At 47.4% G+C, this 16,944-nt stretch overlaps 1 protein-coding gene across 1 annotated transcript in view; it reads left to right on the top strand.

Moving 5' to 3' along the window:
* The window catches only part of gse1b (Gse1 coiled-coil protein b), a gene marked incomplete at its 5' end in the record, with an annotated part of 35,560 nt that extends 20,245 nt beyond the window's left edge, over positions 1–15,315 (top strand). Inside the window, 14 exon segments of the mRNA XM_084159938.1 lie at positions 810–976; positions 1,189–1,376; positions 1,379–1,388; positions 2,407–2,586; positions 2,805–3,172; positions 3,352–3,682; positions 7,989–8,611; positions 8,854–8,966; positions 9,048–9,315; positions 11,569–11,682; positions 11,935–12,306; positions 13,675–14,025; positions 14,892–14,995; positions 15,143–15,315. Coding sequence (XP_084016064.1) covers positions 810–976; positions 1,189–1,376; positions 1,379–1,388; positions 2,407–2,586; positions 2,805–3,172; positions 3,352–3,682; positions 7,989–8,611; positions 8,854–8,966; positions 9,048–9,315; positions 11,569–11,682; positions 11,935–12,306; positions 13,675–14,025; positions 14,892–14,995; positions 15,143–15,283 — 3,330 coding nt within the window. The 3' untranslated portion in view covers positions 15,284–15,315.
* Positions 15,316–16,944: the final 1,629 nt, after the last annotated feature.

Here is a 16,944-nt window from a genome sequence, read left to right as displayed (position 1 = left end):
GAGAGAGAGAGAGAGAGAGAGAGAGAGAGAGAGAGAGAGAGAGAGAGAGAGAGAGAGAGAGAGGAGAGAGAGAGAGAGAGAGAGAGAGGAGAGAGAGAGAGAGGAGAGAGAGCGCAGATGCTGCTGTGTGCTTTGTTTTCACTGCCAGTTGATGTTCTAGCATGGCTCATCTCCAGACACACAAACACTCACACTCCTGCTCTGTTGTCAGGATCAAGTCAGTGTGCTGGGTAGAGGAGGCTCAGACTACTGATTCAGTGTATCTACCACACCCACACTCATATGTCCTGAAAAAGACTGTTTCCAACTGTGAAGTAAGAGAACGGTATTACCAGTAGAGTATGTGATGCAGTGTAAAGGTAGCTAGTGTCTGTTTGGTGGTGAGGAATGTCTGTGACTGCTGATTTTCCTCCATTTCATGGTCTCCTCTTCAGAGAGCAGATGACTAGCCTTCCTTAGAATGACAAGAGAGCTTTCCATTCACTCCCTGTGTGTGTGTGTGTGTGTGTGTGTGTGTGTGTGTGTGTACGTGCGTGCGAGAGAATAGGGCCTGGGGGTGGGGGTGGGGGGGGTGTTGCCAGGAAGAGAGAAAGGAAGGAGGCAGCCGGAGATCGAGAGAGGGGCCTATTCTTCCCTCCTCTCATCCCCAGGATGTGGTCCATGTGTGTGGACAACCGTGTCGGTCACAGGCCCCCGGGAACAATTACCAAGACTGTGCTTCTCCCTCTCTCCCTCCCCTCTCGCTCTCTCTCTCTCTCTCTCTCTCTCTCTCTCTCTCTCTCCTCTCTCTCTCTCTCTCTCTCTCTCAGGCTGACTCAGGCCCTCGTGGGGTCAGTAGGGAGCGTCTGGGGGCAGAGGCGCCCCACCAGCAGGAGAAAGGTGGCCCCTCAGTCCCTGCTCACCTCATGGGAAACCCCTATGCCTTTGGCCTGAGCCCCGGCGCTGTCATGCAGGACGCACGCTTCCAGCCCCTCAAGTGAGTAACACTGACAGTACAGTACAGTGCTGACAGTACACACTGTCATACCTATTGTTTATTAGGTGTTATGTGTATTTCTAATGATCAAATACAATTAACTAAGTCAATCCCATTTTTCCCTCCCTCCTCTCCCTACCCCTCATCTTCCTTCATTATTCCTATATACTTCCTTCCCTCTCTACCTCTCCTCTCTCCCTTCCTCTCACCAGTCTGCCCAGACAGCTGCCCCATGGAGTGCCCCCTGGTGGTGTACCAGAGGAGTATCTGCGGGGGTTCCGCCCCTACGCCACTGCCGAGGACCTCCGCATGCCTTCTGGACTGCCCCTGGGCCTGGACCCCGCCACCGCCGCTGCAGCCGCCGCCTACTACCATCCCTCCTACCTGCCACATCCCTCCTTCGCCCCTACAGGTGAGTCAGGACAACACTCATTGTCCAGCAGCAAGACTGCTACTGCTAGGTAGTGGTGCTAACAGAACCGTTGGCTTGCCTCTAGCGTTGGATACTGTTTCAGTAGTTTTAACTGACAGCAATGCTAAAGCTCCAGTTAGCCTCTAGTCTTTGGTACTCTTTTAGTTTCCAGTGGTTGCTAACACTCAAGGCTAGGGATGCGAACATGCTAGCTAGTGTTTGATGTTGTTATCAGTGGCTACTACTGCCAGGGATGCTGAAGAAAGCCCCAGTTAGCCTCTAGTCTTTTTTTCTGTGGATTGACAGTTCGATGACAAGGCTTAGAATTGATGGAGACAGGTAGTGCTTAGTTAGAATTCGATCCTGTCGTGTGTGTGTGTGTGTAGGTTTGATGTGCTGTTTGCTGTAGGCTATGGGACAGGGTGCATGACCGTGCTATGTCAGCAGCATAGCAGGATGAGAGGAGGGCAGAAGCCATCACACACAGCCCAGTAATGGAGTTAATGAGGAGATGAGCCACAGAGAGGCAGAGACAGACAGCCACGGACATCAGACTGACACACACACACACATTTGCTCACTCTTTCTCTATCTCTCTCATCCACAAACACTCACACACACTCTCTCAGTCTCTCCTTTTCTCTCAGTCTTTCTTTCTTTCTTTCTTTCTCTCTCTCACTCGCTCTCTCTCTCAAACACATACACACAATGAGAGTGAAGTGTGGCTGCTGTACAGCAGTGTGCTGTGTGGGGTTGATTGAGGTTATATGATAGAGGTTGGCTGACCCTCTAATGCCCCCTCTGATAGAAACACACATCTCAGGTTAATGATGTAAACACTGGTTAACTGGGACACTCACTCACTGTCTCTCTCTCTCTCTCTCTCTCTCTCTCTCTCTCTCTCTCTCTCTCTCTCTCTCTCTCTCTCTCTCTCTCTCTCTCTCTCTCTCTCTCTCTCTCTCTCTCTCTCTCTCTCTCTCTCTCTCTCTCTCTCTCTCTCTCTCTCTCTCTCTCTCAGGATGGATGATCCGTTCTGTCTATCAGCTCTGAGGTCACCGTTCTACCAGCTCCAAGGAGGGGGAGGCCTGCCCCCCCTGCACCCCTCTGCTGTCCACATGCACCTGCAGGGTGTCCGCTACCCCGGGGACCTCACACACCCCTCACTGTCCGCACTGCAGTCTGAGAGACTGTCCGAAAGGTACTGTCCTCTTCTACACACTCATACATACACACACACACATATAGTGTACACATACCAAATGGGAAATTGTCTGTTCGGTCTTTTAACAAGTCTTTCAGTGTCTTTTTCACTGAGTGTTGTAATGGTCAAATATAATAATACTCTGTTTCCTCTGTCTCTCTTCTCTCTCTTTACCTCTCTTCCCTTCTCTCTTCCCTTATGCCTCTCTTCTACAGGCTCCAGATGGAAGATGAGCTCCGGCAGCGAGAGAGGGAGCGTGAGCGTGAACGAGAGCGCGAGAAGGAGAGGGAGCGTGAGGCGGAGCGAGAGAAGGAGCGGGAGAGAGAAAGAGAGAGGGAGCGAGAAAGAGAGAAAGAGCTGGAGCGGGAGAGAGAGCGTGAGCGGGAGAGGGAGCGGGAGAGAGAGAAGGATAGAGAGAGAGAGAGGGAGATGGAGAGGCAGATGGAGAGGCAGAAGGAGAGGGTGATGAGAGAGAAGGAGCTACAGTCCAAGGCGATGGAGAGTCACTACCTGGCTGAGCTCCATGCCATGAGGGCACAGGAGGACAGAACCAAGCCTGAGAGACTCACCCCCAACCGGTCAGGTACGACACAACACCACCCCACCGTCCTCCAACACTCTCAAGCAGAGTCCTGACTAACTGTATATTATACCACTCAAAATATTTCCATGACCTATGTCACCTCAATAAAAACGGTACACATCACACTGATATAGGTCTTCAATAATCAGAATAAAAATACATATTTCCTCTCTTCTCAGACAAAACCAAAGAGCCCGCCCTCCCAGCTCCTAAGCCAATGCCACCAGGCCTCCACTCCTCCCTGAGTCAATCGCATCACGGCGTTCCCGGCCTGGTCTCCGCCCATGGCCTCTACCTGGGGCCCGGCGGCGTTGGGGCGGGGCTCACCGCCGCCATGATGCTCCAGCGGACCAATGAGGAAGAGCGCTGGTTGGCGCGGCAACGAATGCTTCGCCAAGAGAAGGAGGATCGTCAGTACCAGGTGTCAGAGTTCAGACAGCAGGTCCTAGAGCAACACCTGGACTTGGGACGACCTGGGGAGGGAGGAGAGCCACGCTCAGACACACACAGGTTAGACACACACACAAACACACATAGAAATACCCTCTACACCAGGGGTGTCAAACGTACGGCCCGCGGGCCGGATCAGGCCCGCAAACGGGTTTAATCCGGCCCGCGAGATGTAAAGTATAAAAATGCGCTGCAATTTTTCTATCAAATAAACTGCTGTTCCAATTGCGTCCACTGGATGGCGCAATAGCAATTGTGTTAAGCAAGCAAACTGTTTATACCGGGGCAGAGCAAGTAGGTCAAGCACGTGCAGCCAATGAGCTACTTTGTTTTGCCCGCGATATTTATTACGGCTTCTACTTTTAACATTATGTGCTTTGGCACCCTCAGTGCCCCAATATGTCTCTGTCAAAAAAGAGAAAAGTGGACGCAGAGTGCAGAGTGTTCCAAGAAAAATGGTCATCCTATTTAATCACGGAATTGAATGGGAAAGCTGTATGTTTGGTGTGTTCAGAGCATGTTGCAGTGCTGAAAGAATATAACCTTCGTCGCCACTATGTGAGTCTTCATGCCGACAAATATGACAACTTTCAAGGACAGCGGAGATGAGAGAAGGTGAATGAACTGTTGGCGGGTCTGAAGAAACAGCAGTCTATGTTTACTCACAGCCGAGACATCAGTGACGCTGCAGTGAAAGCTAGCTACCTCATTGCTAATGAAATCGCAGTGGCTTCAAAACCATTTAGTGAGGGTGAATTTGTAAAAACATGCATGATGAAGGCAGCGGAGATTGTGTGCCCTGAAAAGCGGCAGGCTTTTGCAAATATCAGCCTGACAAGAAACACAGTTGCAGACAGGATTTCCGATCTTTCAGTGGATTTGGACAGCCAGTTGAAGCAAAAAGTAAAGTCATTTATTGCGTTTTCGGTTGCAATTGATGAAAGCATGGGCATTACAGATGTTGCACAACTGGCCATTTTCATCCGCGGAGTTGATGACACATTGACCGTCACCGAGGAGTTCGTGGAGTTGGTGCCGATGACAGATACAACGACAGCAGCTGATATTTTTACCGCACTCGTCGGCGCGCTGGACAGGGTCGGAGTGGACTGGTCCCGCGCTGTCAGCCTGGCTACAGATGGTGCGCCCTCAATGATCGGGAAAAAAGCAGGCGTTGTGACAAAGTTCAGAGAGAAAGTGCAATCTGCAAATGGAGGACGTGATTTTTTGACTTTTCACTGTATTTTGCACCAGGAGGCTTTGTGTTGCAAGTCATTAAAGATGGATAACGTCATGAAGGTGGTCATCCAAACTGTTAATTTCATCCGATCCAGAAGCCTGAATCACCGTCAGTTTGACAGCCTTCTCAGAGAGAAAGACCACATCTATGGCCTGCCATACCACACTGAGGTAAGATGGTTAAGCCGAGGTGCTGTGCTGAGGCGTTTCTTTGATTTACGAGAAGAAATTGAACAGTTCATGGAAGAAAAGGGCAAATCAGTGTTAGAATTTCATTCCGCAGAATGGATGCAGGACCTTGCATTTATGGTGGATGTTACAGAGCACCTGAATAACTTGAACAAACAGCTGCAAGGGCGCAACAAAGTTGTCACGCAGTATTATGACAGCATACGTTCTTTCAAGTTGAAGCTGTCATTGTGGGAGATGCAACTTGCCGGTGGTGATGAAGCTCACTTCCCCTGTCTGAAAAATGTGTGCGCGACCCAACATGTGGCAGACATGAAGCGGTTCAAAGATAAAATAACGGGACTGTTACGGGAGTTTGAGCAACGCTTTCAGATTTATGTTTATATGTTTTTATGTTGATGTGCTATTGTTTTTAATTGATTTTATTTTATTTGTATATTTAACCTATTCTTGACTCTGTGGTTCTTGCACTTGTTTGGGGAACAGGATTTCATTATTTTTATCTACATTTCTGCCTGAGAAATGACACCCTGATATAGTTCTGTGATCTGTGATATACTTCTGTGAATCACTGAGGCATTGTGTGTTTGTGTGTTCTTTGTCCTCAGAACTTTCAAATAACTTGAGGTGTTTTATGATTAATAGTGATGTTGTGCTTTTGGACACTGTCCTCAGGCTCCAGCTTTATGTTTATATGTTTTTATGTTGATGTGCTATTGTTTTTAATTGTTTTTATTTCATTTGTATATTTAACCTATTCTTGACTCTGTGGTTCTTGCACTTGTTTGGGGAACAGGATTTCATTATTTTTATCTACATTTCTGCCTGAGAAATGACACCCTGATATAGTTCTGTGATCTGTGATATACTTCTGTGAATCACTGAGGCATTGTGTGTTTGTGTGTTCTTTGTCCTCAGAACTTTCAAATAACTTGAGGTGTTTTATTATTAATAGTGATGTTGTGCTTTTGGACACTGTCCTCAGGCTCCAGCTTTATGTTTATATGTTTTTATGTTGATGTGCTATTGTTTTTAATTGATTTTATTTTATTTGTATATTTAACCTATTCTTGACTCTGTGGTACTTGCACTTGTTTGGGGAACAGGATTTCATTATTTTTATCTACATTTCTGCCTGAGAAATGACACCCTGATATAGTTCTGTGATCTGTGAAACAGTTCTGTTAATCACTGAGGCATTGTGTGTTTGTGTGTTCTTTTTCTTTAGAATTTTCAAATAAACTTGACGTGTTTTATGATTAATAGTGATGTTGTGCTTGTACTATTTTGGACACACTGTCCTCAGGCTCCAGCTTTATGTTGTATGTTGATCGTATTAAAACAAAGAAAACAATCTGAAGTTGTTGTTTTTAAGTTATATATACCATGATTTTTCCGGTCCGGCCCACTTGGGAATAGATTTTCCTCCATGTGGCCCCTGAGCTAAAATGAGTTTGACACCCCTGCTCTACACTATTAGAGAGGGATTTGGACTCTCTAATTATCTGGATGTAGTCCTTCTACTCACTTCACTGGTGCAGTTTGCAGGAGCTGTGAGATCTGGTAGAATTTGAGTTGCTCTCTCTCTCTCTCTCTCTCTCTCTCTCTCTCTCTCTCTCTCTCTCTCTCTCTCTCTCTCTCTCTCTCTCTCTCTCTCTGTGATGTGTGCTGGCTGTGATTGTGTTACTGCCTTCCTGATGGGGACAGTTTATAGCTGCATACGGTGCAGTGCCATGCTGCAATATGGCAGCCTTCACAAGTCTCTTAGGCAAGAGGATGTAGAGGAAGATAAAGGCAGTCACATGAATCACATCACATCATCCTCTGTATTCCTATCCCCTAACACCTGACAGCCCCGTCACACTATCTCACACACACACACACGGTAGGCTCTAAGGATTCTGGGGTAGGGATGTCATTCATGGGTTTCAGTTAGTAGGATAATTGGGGGTCCTAATGCCTGATGGTTATTGGCTCATCAGGAGGAGATTTAGATTATCATTCAGGCAGTGAGTGGGGCAGCTAAAATATACAAAGGCTAATTCTGGGCTAATCCTCTCCACCTTGTACAGCATAAGCCCCCTGTTCTCCCTGTGTGCGTGAGTGTGTGTGTGTGCGTGTGTGTGTGTGTACATGTTGCTGGCCCTGACTGGTGTTTTAGTAGGTAGGTCAGGCTTCATGAGTGGGGTTAATACAGGTCTGGCTGTACAGGGGAGACACACATACACACACACATACACACACCGTTCCTATCTGTAATCCTGCTATATAATCACCCTGATACTTTATACTGGGTTCTTTACAACCCAGGGGCTGCAGATTGCAGATGCACACATCCACACAAAGAGAGAGTCCATAGCGCTGGATGCACATAGAATCAGATTAGGAGGTAGTGCCAGGTTTTGTATTGAGAGAGGTTCTGGACAGTTCTGTCCCTCCGTCTGTGTATCCATCCATCTGCCAATCTCTGTCTCTGTTTGTGTAATCTGTCTGATTGTCTTTTTCTCTCCCTCACCCTGAGTCTGTCTGTCTGTCTGTCTGTCAGTTGAATCTGTGTTTGTTTCATCCTGTCATGTCTGTCCGTCTGTCACTATTCCTCTGTGTGAACCCTGTGTGTTGAAAGGCAGTGGTAGATCAAAGCAACCCAGGCTGGCTGTAGAGATGTAGAGTAGAGGCCTGTGTACTCTGACCACATCCTCCTCTCCTCTCCACTACGCTCCGGGCTACTCTGCCTGGACCTGATAAGACCATTACAGAGAGGGAAAGAGAGAGAACGGAAGGAGGGAGGTGCCTACCTATATGTGTGTGTATCTGGGAGAAGGTGTATGTGTGGAGTTTGGGTGTGTGAATTACAGAGGAATGTGTGTGTATCACGGCTCGTTCTGAGTAACACAATACAGTGCTCATTACAGTCTCTTTCTCGCTCTCTCTCCCACAGATCCATACCAAATCACCACGAGCCGGGTGGCCGCGACCTCCACCCCCACCTGGGCGCCCCTCCCCCCCTCATCTCCCCCAAACCCCCCCAGTCCCGCGACCACCCCCCTCCCCCCACCACCCTGTGGAACCCCGCCGCCCTCATCGATACCGCATCGGACTCACGACGCACCACCCACCACGACCCCCCGGGCTTGTGCCACTACGACCTCAGCCGCCTGCCCCCCAAACTGGAGGATGGGCTCCGGAGGGGCAGGGACCGGGACGGGGGCCTGGAGAAGTACCACCCCCCTCTCAGAGGCCCCTCAGGGCTGCCTGAGCCCAGCACCTTCCTGGCAGAGCTGGAGAAATCCACCCAGACCTTCTTCAGCCAGCAGAGGGCCTCGCTGTCCCTGCCCAGCCAGTACGGAGAGCTGGGGGGAGGGATGAAGAGCAGCGGGGCCCTGAAGAGCTACCAGGGGCCCCCAGGGATGGGGAGACAAAGCCAGGCCCAGGGACACAGTCTAGGTCAGGGGATGGGGCCTGAGTCTGGCCTAATGTATGATGAGTTTCTCCAGCAGCACCGTAGGCCTGTCAGTAAACTGGACCTGGAGGAGAGGAGGAGGAGAGAAGCCAGGGAAAAAGGTGCGAGATACCCTACTGCTGCTAAACCCATTGTTTCAGGCTTATGTTTTTATAGTTTAGTTGATTTACTTTCGATGTTTAGTTTTTCTGTTATGTTGAAAAAGCATTCTAAGTCTAACTTGTGCTGAGATTCAGTTTTTGTGGTGTCAGTGTCAGTACGTTCAGTTTGTGTAGTGGTGGTATGTACTGTAGTTGTAAGTTGTATGTAAGTCAGTACTAACTGACTCCTCTGGTCATTCCAGGTTACTACTACGAGCTGGATGACTCGTATGATGAGAGTGATGAGGAGGAAGTCAGGGCCCACCTCAGGAGGGTAGCAGACCAGCCCCCTCTCAAACTGGACGACTCCACAGAGGTACGGGTTTTATCCTGCATACACACACACTCTGCACTGTGTCATCTCCTGGCTTTATAAGACGTTGCTCTCCCCTTGTAGAAAGTGGACTTCCTGTGTGTGTTTGGTCTGACCACGGTGTCACGACGCGACCACCTGGTGCTGCAGAAGAGGAGGAAGAGGAGGAGGATGCTGAGGGAGCGCAGCCCCTCGCCCCCGGCTGTGCTATCCAAACGCACCCCTCCTCCCCCGGCCCCCCTCAGCACCCACTTCACCCCAGAGGAGATGGACAAAGCCCCTGAACTGGAGGACAAGAAACGCTTCCTCACCATGTTCAGCCTGTCCCATGTCACTGTACAGCAGAGGAGAGGTATGTACCCTGCATCCTAAACACTACACGCTAACCCCTACTCACTATGTTCAGTCTGTCCTATGTCACTGTACAGCATATGTACACTACACGCTGTACCCTAGACTCTATACACTACACCCTACACTCTATACACTACTCACCATGTTCAGTCTGTCCCACATCACTATACAGCAGGAGTTATATACATTAACACCCTACATCCTACTCCCCTAACCCCTACTCACCATCCAGCCTGACTGCACAGAACAACTAACCCCCTACCTCTAACCCTGCTTACCATTGTCATGAACTTGTTTATCATGTTCAGTGTGCTCTGGAGACTTACAAAGTGTGACAGACACCTGAGATCTGTATTGTACATTATAAACTGGGTGGTTCGAGCCCTGAATTTTGATTGGCTGAAAGCCATATACCACGGGTATTTTTTTAAACGTTGGTAACCAGTCTAGTCTAGAACAGCCCTTACCCGTGGTATATTGGCCATATACCAATATTATATATTTTAGATTCTTCAAAGTAGCCCCCTTTGCCTTGATGACAGCTTTGCATACTCTTGGCATTCTCTCAACCAGCTTCACCTGGAATGCTTTTCCAACAGTCTTGAAGGAGTTCCCACATATGCTGAGCACTTGTTGGCTGCTTTTCCTTCACTCTGCGGTCTAACTCATCCCAAACCATCTCATTTGGGTTGAGGTCGGGTGATTGTGGAGGCCAGGTCATCTGATGCAGCACTCCATCACTCTGCTTCTTGGTCAAATAGCCCTTACACAGCCTGGAGGTGTGTTTTGGGTCATTGTCCTGTTGAAAAACTAATAATAGTCCCACTAAGCGCAATCCAGACGGGATGGCGTATCGCTGCAGAATGCTGTGGTAGCCATGCTGGTTAAGTGTGCCTTGAATTCTAAATAAATCACAGACAGTGTCACCAGCAAAGCACCATCACACCTCCTCCTCCATGCTTCACGGTGGGAACCACACATGCAGAGATCATCTGTTCACCTAGTCTGTGTCTCACAAAGACACGGCGGTTGGAACCAAAAATCTCAAATTTGGACTCATCAGACCAAAGGACAGATTTCCACCGGTCTAATGTCCATTGCTCGCGTTTCTTGGCCCAAGCAAGTCTCTTCTTCTTATTGGTGTCCTTTGCAGCAATTCGACAATAAAGGCCTGATTCATGCAGTCTCCTCTGAACAGTTGATGTTGAGATGTGTCTGTTAATTGAACTCTGTGAAGCATTTATTTGGGCTGCAATTTCTAAGGCTGGTAACTCTAATGAACTTATCCTCTGCAGAAGAGGTAACTCTGGGTCTTCCTTTCCTGTGGCTGTCCTCATGAGAACCAGTTTCATCATAGTGCTTGATGGTTTTTGCGACTGCACTTGAAGAAACTTTAAAAAGTTCTTGAAATTTTCCAGATTGACTGACCTTCATGTCTTAAAGTAATGATTATTTGAGCTGTTCTTTTCATAATATGGACTTGGTATTTTACCAAAGGGCTATCTTCTGTATACCACCCCTACCTTGTCACAACACAACTGATTGGTTCAAACGCATTAAGAAGGAAAGAAATTCCACAAATTAACTTTTAAGAAGGCACACCTGTTAATTGAAATGCATTCCAGGTGACATCATGAAGCTGGTTGAGAGAATGCCAAGAGTGTGCAAAGCTGTCATCAAGGCAAAGGGTGACTACTTTGAAGAATCTCAAATATAAAATATATTTTGATTGTTTAACACTTTTTTGGTTTCTACATGATTCCATATGTGTTATTTCATAGTTCTGATGTCTTCAATATTATTATACAATGTAGAAAATAGTAAAAATAAAGAAAAACCCTGGAATTAGTAGGTGTGGCCAAACTTTTGACTGGTACTGTATATTAATCACACTGCTGCTAGTATGCATTACACATTACTCTCCCTCTTCAGTGTGACAGCTGGACTTTCTGTGAGGAGAAACAGATACACACACACACACACACACATACACCACACACACACACACACACTGCTGTGGCGAGGCGTGGAGTGGCAGCGGCAGGTTTACGGTGATCCCGCGCTAATCCTGTGGATTTACCCATGCTTCCTGCAGTTGGCAGCGTGCAGCCTCCAACACACACACACACACACATGCACACACACACACACACACACACACACACACACACACACACACTCACAGCAGAGGTGCAGCAGGGATTACAGAGGTGTGGGTGAGATGTTAATGCTCTCTCTCTCTCTCTGCCAGATAATGAGACCGTGGTAGAGTTGCTTCAGGCCATTAAACAGAAGAGCGTAACCTTGGATACCATCAGACATGCCCCACACCCCCTATGTAAGACCCCCCCAACACAGAACTCAGGTAAGCGCACACGCGCACACACAAACACACACCCTTCCTCTTTCCTTCCCTGCTGTTTGTGCTTAATCTAGCAGAGACAGGTGTGTGAGAGACATCTCTATAATAGTGTTATAGGCAGTAATGTTATGGGTTTCCTATTATTGCGGTTCAAATGATTGATTGCTTGCTGATGTCTTGATACAGTATATTTATATGAAACAGGGTGGGAATGCGTCTCATTTCATTGACTGTAACATCTGCCTGTCACGACAGATCCTGCCTCAGCGCTTTCCAGCGAATCAGACGAGCCACTCAGTGCCAGGCCCTCCAGTCCCTCCTCCCCTGGTGGACTCCTGGGGCAGCCTAAACCCCCCTCCTCCTCTGACGCACTGAGACCAAAGGACCCCCCTCCTCCGCTCCCCTACCCGGACAAGACCCGTGGGCTCCCTGAGGCCCCCCCATCCAAGAGGAGCTCGTCGTCCAGCCTTCTGAATAGCCTGCGGCCCCCCGTGCAGCCTAAAGACGCTCCCCCTAGCCTGAACGGCCGGACCAAGCCCTGGGAGAGCTTTACTGCCGAAGAGTTTGCCCAGCAGTTCCACGAGTCTGTCCTCCAGTCCACCCAGAAGGCCCTGCAGAAGCACAAAGGTAGGTTATACCGCAGCAGCTCTTGGTCATACTCCAGGTGGAAGTTACCTCAGGCACAGATGTAGCATCAGCTTATACTGTGAATCTCCAGATACTAACGCTGACCAATAACGTTGTGCAGCATTTTACCTTATTTTAATATTCTGTCATAAAGACTTTTCCCATCTCAAGGGGTTGAATAAAAATAAATACTATAGTAAGTGCCAATGTATTGGCATTAAAGTAACAGGGTTGACCGTAACAGAATTGAGGTTTTCATCTTAAATCAGCCATAAATCTCCTTGTGACAGAGGGAATGGAAGCTTGTTCTGTGTGCAACAGGGATGGGCAATGAAATGCAAGTTTCACCAACAAAAAAAAAAAATTCTAGCCTATATATCTATGGGTAACAGAGTTGACGTGTTTTGCTCGACCCGCACAGTTTTCCAGCACAAAACATCAGAAAATGGCCAAAAAGCATAGAACCAGCTCACCTGCTTTTACACTAGTATTTGACTATTATTTGTTCAATGTTTGTTTTGAACAAATATTTTTAAAGGAATAGTTTCTCCATATTAGAAACGAGAGTTCACTAAATGAATCACTAATCACATGAAATAAATAAATAGAATCTTCAGAAATGATTTCGTCAAACAAGAACATAATTAGGGCTAACAATGATGGTAAAAACTTGAAAAACTTTGGGTTAAAGACCCAATACTGTCAAAAACATGATATTCCGGTGTTTTATAAATATTTCCACACTATGAGGTTGGAATAATACTGTGAAATTTGGAAAATTATGATAATTCCCTTTTAGTGTAAGAGCTGTTTGGTGGGATGGAGTTTTGGCCTGCCTATCACCAGGCAGTATATTTCTTAATAGACCAATAAGAAAGAGAGTTCCAATAACAGCTAGTTTTCAGTTTCCCCCTCCCCACTCAGACCACTCCCAGACAGTCCAACAAAATTCTTGGTTGAGAAATTGCTCTTTGCTAAAAAGCTATTTTTGTTTCTTTTTGACTATTTTAATTGAAAACAATCACAGTAAGGTACTTAATTGTTACCCAGAAATGGTTTGATATTGAGATAAAAACGGCTGCATTGGACCTTTAAAAACATGCCAAGGACATGTTAAAATGTTCTGAAGTTTGGCACAAATCTGATTTATTGATTATTCCATGTGGTCAATATTAAAGGGCACTTCATTGAAAATAACAGGCTTATAAAATGCAGTATTGGTGTGCAATTTCTCCTTTAAATATCAAAGGGATGCAAAATGTTCTCTATTCGTGGAACAACCCACCCAAGTAATAACAGTGATGATGTGATAATGTAATATCCCTTTCTCTCCCTCTCTCTCTATCCCCTCTCTCTCTCTCTCTCTAGGTGGAGCCACAGTGATCTCGGAGCCCTCTCACCTCCAGGACTCCTCAGTGCACTACAACATTCCAGAGCTGCAGAGTGCCCCCAGCCGGCCGCCCCCGCCACACACACACCCTCACACACACCCGCACACACACTCCATCCAACACCCGCGCTCACACGCGCACCTGCACCCCCAGCCCAACGGGCAGCACTGCCCCCCGCACCCCCACCGAGAGCCCCCAGGAGCAAGGGAGGAGCAGTCTGCACCAGAGGACTCAGAAGAAGAGGAGGAAGAGGAGGAAGAGGAGGCCCCAGTATCCAGGTGGCAGGGGATTGAAGCCATCTTTGAAGCCTATCAGGAATACATTGAAGGTAAGCAGTCAGTCACTTTTCTACATTTATTTAAATGCCCAGTGCAGTCAAAAATGTAATTTCAGCCTGTTTTGTGACATCTAGTACATCACCAGGCGGTGAATTAGTTAATAGACCAATAAGAAAGAGAGTTCCAAACCTCTCTGCCAATAACATCTAGTTTTCAGTTTTCCCCTTCCCACTTAGAGCACCCCCAGACAGTCCTAGTAAAAATTCTTGCTTGAGAAATTGGTATTTGCTAAGAAGCTATTTTGGTTTCTTTTTGACAATTTTAATTGAAAACAATCACAATAAGGTACTTAATTGTTACCCATAAATTATTGGATATTGAGATAAAAATGCCTGCATTGGACCTTTAATGACTAATGTCCTAGGTTTTGGAATGGTTCATGTATGGTTGAAATCTAGACACCAATGAACATGTTATCGATATACCTTTGGTTAAAAGTAGTTGTAGCGTATTCCCAACACTAGAGGGTGGTATTCATCCTTTTCTACTACTCTGTTGGTCCAACAAAGAAGATGTAAACAGTCAAACATACACACACACACACACACACGTACACGCTGTCTGTAATGAGTCTTGTGTAGTGAGTTGAGTGCAGAGCAGGCTGTGTGCTGCTAGCCTGTGGCAGTATGGTCTGTTGTAGCTCTAGCAGTGTGCTGCTGTCTGGTTATTAGTACATGGGGGAGACAGACAGACAGACAGGGAGTGTTAGCGTGGATGCTAATGAGAACCCAGGTCACATCCCCTCAGGCTCACACTGTTCTTCTCTTCTCCTCCTCTGCCTCCCTCCTCTCCTTCTCCTCCTTCTCCACTCCCCTCCTTCTCTTCCTCTGCCTTCGGTCCTCCCTCCCTCCTCCAGACCAAGGTGTGGAGCGCCAGGTGCTGCAGAGCCAGTGTCGGAGACTGGAGAATCAGCACTACAACCTGAGCCTGACAGCAGAGCAGCTGTCCCACAGCATGGGGGTAAGACACTGTCTGCTACATCTATCTATCATTGAGGTTCCTTCAAATCGTTTGGAGAAAATATCCTTTCTATTTTCTTCAGCTATGTTCAGTTGTATTCTTCATACCCCCCACTCTCTCTCTCTCTCCCTTCTTCTCTCTTTCTAGGAGTTGATGTCTCAGAGACAGAAGCTGGCGGTGGAGAGGGAGAAGTTACAGGCGGAGTTGGAGCACTTCAGGAAGTGTCTGACACTGCCGCAGGCCCACTGGGCCAGGGGAGGGCACTACAAGGGTTACCCCCCCAGGTGACAGCCTCACTGACCCCCAGGCCCGGCCCCCTCCCTCCCCGCCCACACAGACACACAGAGTTTATTTTTATGACCCAGCCTGGATCTGGACCCGGATGGACAGCTCCACAGGAGAGAGGGATGGATGGATTCATGGATTAATTGATAGATGGATGGGGCAGCAGGGCCAAGCATTGAAGCACTGACTGGGGCTGCTGCCAGCCTGCCAGGGACGGTGCCACCAGCCAGTGGTCTGTGCTAACCCTGGGTTCAGAGGGAGCAAAGGGCATGTTACACACGGGGCAAAGCTCTAGGACGGCATGGTCAACACACACACACAAACATACAAAGAGGCACACACTCACACCATGCTCTTCAGCAGGCACCAGTTACTCTCTTACATTGCGGTCCCAGACCCATCCTGGGCTCCCCTCACAGCCACACCCACACAGACAATCCTGTAATCTGAGAGCAGCTCAGCCCTGGAATGGGTGTGGTCACGTGACCGAGCGCCATCTACCACCAATCCAATGCCCCTACCTCTGGCCAATCGGACAGCATCTCTCCTGGCGGCAGGTCAGGCCAGCTTTCAAACTTGAAATGCACTTAAAGAGAAAGACCTGAAGAACTACCTGGTGGTACTGTGTTACGACAAAGAACTGTGTTCAAATTAGGAAAGAACTTACAAAATGCACATTTTGGAACGAATAAAGGAAATGTTTTATTTCGAGATGAGAATAAGAATTTAAAAGGTGCTTCGGCCTTGTATTGTAAATAATATTAAGACTAAAAATAATTTTGTATGTTTTTATTACTTTAATCATTGTTCTTTTAAGAAGAAGAAAATAAGCCTGCCATTTTTTTATATGTTAATGCTGTTTTGGGTGAAACAGAAAGCATTGCTTTTAGTGTTTGTTCTGCTGCTGGCCAGGACAGCCCTGTTCGGAGGTGTAGATTGAAGGAGAAAAGGAGAGAGAGAACATGCTCCACTCCGCTCCTCTTCTCCTCTCCCCCTTTGACCAGCCATGTGTGCAGCCATAGCAGCAGCCTGAGCTCCAGCCACAGCCCTCCCTCCCCTGGCCTCCAGGCCCAGTAAAGCTCACTGAGATGGGGGTAAGACCTAACTCCAGGCCCCACAGGCCTCCCAGATCCATGCACTCCGTTAGAACACCAGCCCCACACAGAACCCCTCCTGTCAGGAACAGCATGTTTTGCTACTCTCCCTGTGTGAGTAGTTACCCATGGGGAAGAGTGAGTGACAGCTACAGTTACTGTGTCATCCTTTATTTTATACCTCTTTCTTTCTCTCTATATATTCCCCCTTTAGCCCTAGTCCAGGGATGGGTGCTTAGTAGAACTGTTAACTGATAACTAGACACATCTCTCTGGACCTTATCATTAAGCACGAGGGACACAACACCCATTATGATGAGATATTCATATCATCACTAAACCCACAGAGAGGAGGGAACCATGCAGTCAGTACCACATGGCAATGTGACAATGCACCGAGTGAGATCTCCTGAGATTCTTCTCCTTTGTATTTGCCATAAAAGGAAATAGTGCCAAAAAGTAGCCCTTCCTCGCACAAAATATCATGATACTTTTTTAAACCTCCAAATAGAGTAATTAAGCTAACTCCCTGAATTTAAATGGCCAACCCACTTCAAAACGTATTATATT

Source organism: Coregonus lavaretus (assembly GCF_964263955.1).
Source record: "Coregonus lavaretus genome assembly, chromosome: 4".
Lineage (NCBI taxonomy): Eukaryota > Metazoa > Chordata > Actinopteri > Salmoniformes > Salmonidae > Coregonus > Coregonus lavaretus.
This window is presented reverse-complemented; position numbering and strand designations above follow the sequence as displayed.